At 40.5% G+C, this 8,442-nt stretch overlaps 1 protein-coding gene across 29 annotated transcripts in view; it reads right to left on the bottom strand.

The window, feature by feature from the left end:
• CLASP1 (cytoplasmic linker associated protein 1) overlaps positions 1 to 8,442 on the bottom strand; it is a 249,181-nt gene that overhangs the window by 3,624 nt on the left and 237,115 nt on the right. For all 29 annotated transcript variants that reach the window (XM_042445044.1, XM_042445043.1, XM_042445053.1 and 26 more), the window contains one exon: positions 1,877 to 1,993. In XM_042445044.1, the coding sequence (XP_042300978.1) occupies positions 1,877 to 1,993 (117 nt within the window). The remainder of the gene's footprint in view (positions 1 to 1,876; positions 1,994 to 8,442) is intronic.

Raw genomic sequence — 8,442 nt, 5'->3', positions numbered from 1 at the left:
TCTTCAGGCCAGCCCCTGATGACGCTGGGCCAGCCTGCTCTCTCCCTCAACGGCCGAAAGATGACAGTTATGGAGGGAGGGCACTCTGTCTTCAGGCCAGCCCCTGATGACGCTGGGCCAGCCTGCTCTCTCCCTCAATGGCCGAAAGATGACAGTTATGGAGGGAGGGCACTCTGTTTAGCAGTCAAGAACTTTAGAGAGAAAATCCATATATCTGTTACTTGTTTCTTGACTGCAATACAGTAATTCTCATAACATGTGTGATATTGCTCTAGCCTTTCTATATGGTTTCCATCTTACTTGCCTCCTACAACAACTATTTCATCAAAAGCAATGGCAAAAAGAATATCTTTGAATTTCACAGTTTTGTGGGGTTAGGCTCACAAGAAGAACTCATAGTGATTGTGAAAATGTGAGCATAATGTAAATTTGAAATTGACTCCCTGAAAACTGAACAGAAGCCAAACCCAAACTTCAAGCTCATGGTTTCTCCTAGCATCAGGGGTCGCTTTTGTTATGTTTTAAAAGTGCCAGGTGGGGCCTTCCCTCTGCTCAAACTAAACTCTTTTTAGCTCCTGAACCTTTGGAAGTTGCCAATCTCTTCAAACTAGGACACTTCCCTCTTGTTGTCACTGCCATTGCCAGGCATATTTTGTGAGAAGCAGAGTCATATATTTGCAGGAGGGGTTGAAGGTGGCACTTGGTTCTCCCCTACTTATGCTGCTAATGTTATAGGAAGCATGTCAGAGTCTGAAATTCAGAACAGACTTGAAAACAAGTTATTTTCCAATTTGTGTGTGTATGTGTGAGTATAAATAGCTGGTATAAGCTAGGTCTACTCTGAACCAAGATGAGGGTAATTTGCACATCATCATCATTCTTACATTATTATTCTTTCTGGATGCCAGCCATCGGTTTCAATCCATGCAAAATGAATATATACACTTTCATTTAAATCTATGCAAAATGAATACATACACTTTCAATTCATTTAAATACTTTTTTTTAAAAAAAGGAATTTTTAAAAAGACATTCTTTTTTTTTAAAAAAAAATGCAAAAACGGGGTTTATACCAGCCTCAACCTTCAGGAAGGACATCCCATCACACAGGTGTCAGGTGGGCATGCAGGAGGCCTTCTTAGTAGCAGCGCTCAGATTCTTAGGGAGGCTGCTTTGACTCCCTCCTTGCTCTTCTGTCAGCAAGTGAGGACTTTTTAAAATAAAAATTGGATTCTGTATAACTGATTCTTTTTCAGGAAATACCTTTTAATAGTGCATAGAACTATTTTATTTCTTACCATTTTAAGAAATATGTTTTGTGTTGTTAATGGATATGTTTTTTGAATGTTTTAAATTGTTTTTAACACCATACAGTACATTGTTATTTACATTTTAAATTTAACTATATTTATTTAGAATTATAACTATATATGTGTTTTTATAGCTTTCTGTTTTGGTTTTTTAAAGCTGCCTTGAGCCACAGCAAAAAGGCAAGAACTCATTCCATCCTTCATCTAATAAAAGCACCCATAATTACATAGTTCTGATAACTTCATTTCACCGTCTCCTGGTCAAAAGATTGATTTTTAATATCTATGAAAATGTTTCCCAATTTTTTCCTAGCCTTTGACATTTTGCGTATGTCACAACAATACCTATTTACACTCTCAAAAGCTACTATGACAGAGCAGAAGCAGGGTAAGTCATGCAGCTGGAACTGCGAGACCAACAGTGCTCTTGAATACTTGTAAGGCCAACACACTCTCTGGGAACAACTGCTCTAAATACTGTTCAGTGGTTGTTTTGAAAGTTGCATGTACCCCAGATAGAATGTTCTGGCTTCCAAAGCAAGCCACGCATGGAGTTGTGTACATACCTTGCTCCCAGTGAGCTGTGCAAGGTGAGGCTTCAGTTCTTCACCAATAACTGAATAGATTGCCACAAGGCAGAATACACTGGCTTTGCGGACACTGCTTTCTGTGTTGTCATAGCCCTAGATAACAAAAAAGAGAGAATTATGAGAATCAAAGGTTTCTTCATGAGTCTTCTTCTTTTCCTAGTATACAAAGGTTCATTGGGGCAGGTGACAACATTGGTTCAAAGCCCAAATGTGTTAAAACTCTTGAACAGCTGCATCATTGCAACAGGCTTTGCAAGTGACTAAACCAGTTGGAAGCTATCCTGTAGGAAAAGAGAAATTAGTTAGAGGTCTTCTGGTGCACTGCAAATACTAACATCCCATCTGGTAATACAATTTAGAACTAATACTGACCAGTGATCTAGACATACATACGCAGAATCCACCTGAATATATATGTGTGTGTCTGTTTGTGTATTTAACTAACAAAGAGTCAAATGAATGAATATTAATTGCATATTTCCTTTTTTAACAATGGATGGCCTGAAAGCATCAGTTATTTGTCTACTTGCTTCTGTCAATCAATCTAGAGATGTGAAACAACCTCCAAAGGAAATCCCCCAATATGTTTACTTACAAGAGGAGATGACAAAAATTACTTAGCTACAATAAGCAATACTTAGGAAATATGACTTCACTCCAACCCTAAGGAATTGAGAAGTGATTGTTTTAATAATATATTTAATTTGTGAGCTGTCTTGGGTCCCTTTTTGGGAGAAATGCGGAATAGAAGTGAAATAAATAAATAAATGTATGTTGGAAAAAAGAAGTGTAATTTGTTGTTAGGCAGCGGGAAGGAATTTAGGCGCGCCTTCACAAACTTGCTGTAATCTGTTTTGGACTGGACCGGGAGAAAAACTCCCTGTTTTGGTCCAGGAACCCTGATTCCTAGATTCAGCACAATGAACATTAAAACAATCACCTATAGTTCATCAGATGATGACAGTATTTTTAAAAAAATCCAAAGAACTACTTCCCCCAAATTAATGAAATATTAGTAGACAGCAAAGCATAAGAAGGCGAGTGCTTCATTTACAATCTAATCAAAGGGGGAAATGACCTAAGATGTTAAAGAAAGGAAAACTCTGGATGACATGTGATATTTACGTTTACTTAGTAACTACTGCATATCAAGCTTATCTCTGTGACCTGGAAAGGGGCTTTCCCTCCTTTTCTCCCCTGAAAGCTAGCATTCCCAGAAACCCCTAGAAGGGATAGAAAAATAGAGATATGGCTTTACAGATTACAGAGAGTGTATTACCAGGTAGGCAACAGTGATTGTCCCTGTGCTCAAGAAACCCCATGTGTCCATCTGAGCCCCGTAGGGTTGTACTGTGTGTTTAGTAACCAAGGGCTAGGATGTGGTTTGCTAATTTAGAGCAGAGAAGCAGGTTATTCAGCTTTATAAGAGAATATGTTAGGTAATAAATTCCCTAGGCGCTAAGCCATACTTGGTTAGGAACAAAAGGAATTCCTATATTTGCATTTCTCAAAAGATGTCCTGAAACACAACTAAAATAAAACAAGAATCATCTTTGACCAATAAAACAACTACTAATTCTAAGATGTAAATATAGATGTGAACAGAAAGGGGGGGATCAGGAGATAAAAGAGGGATGTGTGACAAATGCCATTCACGTGTGGTGCTCTTGTTTGGTACTGCAGTCTTCTTCCAGGATATTCAATTTGATTTTTTTGCACCCTGGTTTTCCACTCCACCCATTCATTCTGTAGACACTGAACACCCTCAGCCTCCATTAGGTTGCTTGGCTGTGGTATGTGTGCATTTAGCATTATCTAGCACTCCTACCAATGATAGCACTATTTCTGCACACCTTGAAGTTCTCTAAGCATGCAGACACCTTTCCTCTTGTTTCTCAGTGGACTTGCTCTCAGTGGAATGCTGGCTGCTGTGTGCATTCAACAGCTGAGATCACTATTGGAGGGAGTGCTATAAAATGTAATATTATAAATTTAGATAATTAGACCTGTGGTTGAAAGAACTGGGGGCATCAGTGAATTCGGCACCTGAGCCCTTGCAGACTTTGCCTCAAATTCATACCTAAATGGGCAAGATATCTTCAACAAGATAATGCTTGGGAAGCAGACTGCATTAAAAGCACTATCTGGAAAGGCCCTGACAAAAAGGAAAGAGAGTGGTATGGAGCTTATGGTTTGCTTGTGCCCTGAGATCAGAGTGACCTCTGCTGGGAAAATGCTACAAGGAGCTTCAGCCCACATTTCTAATCTTTGTGCTACTGTGTAACACTAGGTCAGCCCAGAAGGGGAAATAAGGATTGTGAAAAGACCATGATAGCATACCCTCCAACTTTCAATATTTGGCAGGACCAGTCCCATGTAATCATCTGTTGATCCACTTTTTCAGCTTTTTATAACATATCCCAATTTTGGTCTCCTCCTCCTTCTTTCTCCTTTTATCCTCAACTCACTTCACTTGCTGCAAACTGCACTCAAAAGGTAAAGGTTGTTTGTATCCAGTTAATTTGGCAGGGAGAAGATAAGAGAAGGAAGTGGAATCTGACCCTTCTGAGTCAGCTCAGGTAAAAGCAAACTGCTGCAACCTCTCCTAGCTTATCTATTCTTCCTCATTAATAACTTTTGCCATCTTGATCACACTCTGATGTTGATTGACCAGATATGTCCCCATTTTCATCTGTGAAATGCTGAAGTGTATGTGATAGGTTTTCTCCTTACAAATAGAAGACAAGTCTAAAATACCATGCATCATCAATTTATATTTCCAGGGCAGATGTGTGATAGCGTCAGATTCCCAGGCTCTGTTTTCCACATCATGGATATGTAAAATCTTATTGTTGGGCAACTGTAACAGACAAGGGATTGGTAATCTCTAGCCTTTAAACATATGGTTAATCTTAGCATTTTAACATTTTCCCACTGTTTGAATTACTGTAGCAGGGTAGCTAGAAAAAAAGCACACTGTTCTCACAACTAGGCAAAAGGATAAGTCAAATCTTGTAAGAACAACAAAATGGACTATAAATCATAATATTTTCCTCCATTTTGGCAAGACAATTTACCTACCTGTATTATATAACTCCATGCCTTTCTCATGCTATTTTTAATTTATAGGGTTTAAAAAAAACACACACCATGAACTATGATAAAGCATAATTTGTAACCTACAGAGAAGAAAAGTCTTGAGTCACATTTTAAAATGGAAGAGTCAGCAAAGTCTATTTGTTTCAGCTATGCAAGGCTTCAGTTCTTCTTTCTGCGTATCTCTAGGTGCTGACAGAAACACAAGTTGGGTGGATTCATCCTCTCACCAATCTAGAGAATGTGATAATTCACAAAAACCAAGGAGTTGACCTCCAGTACAGAACTTGCAGAAAAAAAATATTTTTGAGACTTTCAGTGGCCCCCTGTTTTTTTCTTTCTTCAATAGCCAAAACTATTCAAAGGAAAAGCTCCTCCATTTCTTCTATGTTTTCTTCATTTTGTTGTCAAAATTGTCTTTTGGCAACCGCTGCGCCTCTAAGATCCTGAAGTGCTGAGTTTCCATCCTCTTCATGAGTACTAAATATAGTTATATGTAATACCCAGGCATTATAAAGCTCCAAAGCATGACAGTTATATCTCATATCTAGCTAGAGACCAGTATGAGTATGGCTTAGCATCTTGTGTGGGATCTAATAGAGATCTCCTCACACTGAACAACCTCAAAACAATTTCATTGCTCCATGACAGAATGGCAACTCCAAATGGGTACTGCACTAGCCAACATTTTAACAAAAGCAAGCAGAAACGTAAGTTAGCATGTGTGTTCTGACAGTCACCCTTTCTAGTAAGGAAATTCTCCCAATGTACCACTAGATTTGACTGTATCATTGCAACCAACAGAGCCTGGAAAAGTTACTTTTTTAGACAGCTCTCAAGTCTCTTAACCAATATGGCCAAGTAGTTTTGTTTACTGAGGGATTCTGGGAATTATGGATAAAAAGGCAATATTCCTTGATAATGTTGGGACTTTTCCTAACTTAGATGGTATTCTTTTCTAAAGAGACTCTCTCAAGATCAAAGAGAAGAGTGATCATGAACGATTGATTGCATCATTAGCTCAGGATTAAGTACCGCTTGTATGATATGTATATAAAATGAAGACTCAATGCCTTCTTGTTCTTTTTTTACAATGAAAAATAGCTTCAGGACGTTGTGATTTCAATGGTGCAGCAGGGAAGAATGGGTGCTTAGGCTTTTCCCCAACAGTGATTTTTCTGCTGAGAATTACAGAATAAATTGTCAGCCTTTCATTACAAACATTTAGTGGTACGTGGACCGAGGATGCCATTTTGTGGATTTATTTTAATCTTAGAAACAGCATAGTGAAATAATTGTAAATTCCCAAAGACATCAATGTTTGTTTTGCAAATTCTGAACTGTGTAAATCACTCATCAAATTCTGGGAATTTAGGGAGTGTGATAAGTATCTACAAGAAAACTAACTTGCAGATGCTATCAGTTTCCAAGTATGCAGATAGGTCGGAGAACACAGAATTTCCTTTTCATAATGTTGTCTGAATTGCAGTTATATTTATATATAGAGCACATTAAAACATAGATTCAATTTATTTCTGGGAGGAGGCAAGAATAACATTTAAAAACAGCATTTTGTCTTTGTTACAAACTGTATGTATCTCTTTGGGCTGCCTATGTGGACAGTGGTTGAGCTGGGCATCGAACAGCAGACGTGCTGCTCTGAATATTTAGGCACAGAGACACTGTGATATGATAGCACATGTTCCTAAGGACAACTAGGGATGCTGAGTGACTCAGCTGGAACTCTGCCAGAGTTTCCTGCTGTAACATGGCTCTTTGCCACAAACACAGAGCTGTGCCTGTAAGGCATAACCTAGTTTTGACCTTGTACAATGTGATTTTGGATCTAGTAACATTCAAAGGAAAGAGCACTAATAAAACTTAGCTGCCTGCTTCATGCTGCTGTTTCAAGGCACAGTTGGGACAAGAGAATTCATTTGGGCTATTCTATTCTTTGTCTACTGTATTCTGTTGAACTCCAAAAACCAAAAAAGAAAAGAATGGAAACCCACCCCAAATATCAACCAACCTTTAAGCATTCAAACAAAACAAAACAAAACACCATGTTGGCCATATAGCAAATCCAGTAACATCCCAAACAATGATACCTTTATGCACAATTACATGTTGCAAGCTTTCGAAGTCACACAAGCTTCTTCATCAGGCAAACAGGAGAGAAAAATTGAAGATGTTAGTCATAGGCATGCATTTTCTGTTTCTGGTCTTAGTTCAGCTGGTAGGGAGGGCTATCTACATGCTGGCACCTCTCCCTTTGGCCATGTGGCACTAGTAGATTTTCAAAGTCAAGGAAATTTAATGCCCATTTGCAATTCAAAGATGTCTCCTTGGAATCCATCATGTCTTCTTCCTTTGTGAAGCCACAGGCTCCCATGTAGGTAGGGAAAACTGAATTTCTCAAGAAGTCTTCATGTTTTGCATCAGAAAAACATTAGATAGAATCATAGAATCATAGCGCTGGAAGAGACCACAAGGGCCATTCAGTCCAACCCCCTGCCATGCAGAAAATCACAATCAAAGCATCCCCGACAGATGGCCAGCCAGCCTCTGCGTAAAGACCTCTAAGGAAGGAGACTCCACCACTCTCTGTGTGTTCCACTGTCAAATAGCCTTTACTGTCATAGAATCATAGAATCACAGACTCATAAGAGTTGGAACAGACTGCAAGGGCCATCCAGTCCAACCCCCTGCCATGCAGGAAATCACAATCAAAGCATCCCTGACAAATGGCCATCCAGCCTCTGTTTAAAAACCTCTAAGAAAGGAGATTCCACTACACTCCGAAGGAGTTTGTTGCACTGTTCAACAGCCCTTTGTAGAGAGGAAGGACATAAGGGTCGGGTTGAACGGGCGAGAGAGGGGCTGGAAGACTCAGAGGGAAAGGAGGGAGGCAGAGAGGAATCAGCTGGAAATGATAGAAGGGAGGAGACCCAAACCCCGGGGGCAGGGTGAGAAGGGGGAGGATTTATTAAGCAGAAAGGGAGAGGCGTCAGGGGGGAGGAGCTTGAGCGGAAGAAGGGGATGCGGAGAGGCGTGCAGGGACAGAACAGGAGAAGAGAAACAGAGTGGGCTGAGAGAGAGACCCCGGGAAGGAGGTTTCTTCCACGCCGGTAAGACTCAGGCGGGCCCTGTGAGTCCTTTACGCCCAGTTTGCCCTCGAAGAGGAATAGAGGGTGGGAGTCATCCTTGGAACCTGGAAGTGGGCCGGAGAAGAGAGGAGGAAGGAGTGGAGGAAGAATCTTGGTGGACCCAGCAAACGAGGGACCAAGCCCACGCACCGACTGGCCGCCAGAGTCCTACGGGCGGAAGGGGTGCAGCTGAGTGGGACTACCACCCAGCCCGGTCGCATACTGTCATGCCCAGCCTGGAGGATGGCTTGGAGGACTCAAAGGATGAGCTAGATCCCCTGGGACCTGAACCTGTAATGG

This window comes from Sceloporus undulatus, chromosome 1 (assembly GCF_019175285.1).
Source record: "Sceloporus undulatus isolate JIND9_A2432 ecotype Alabama chromosome 1, SceUnd_v1.1, whole genome shotgun sequence".
Lineage (NCBI taxonomy): Eukaryota > Metazoa > Chordata > Lepidosauria > Squamata > Phrynosomatidae > Sceloporus > Sceloporus undulatus.
The sequence above is the reverse complement of the archived record's forward strand: the minus strand, read 5'-3'. Positions and strand labels throughout refer to the sequence as shown.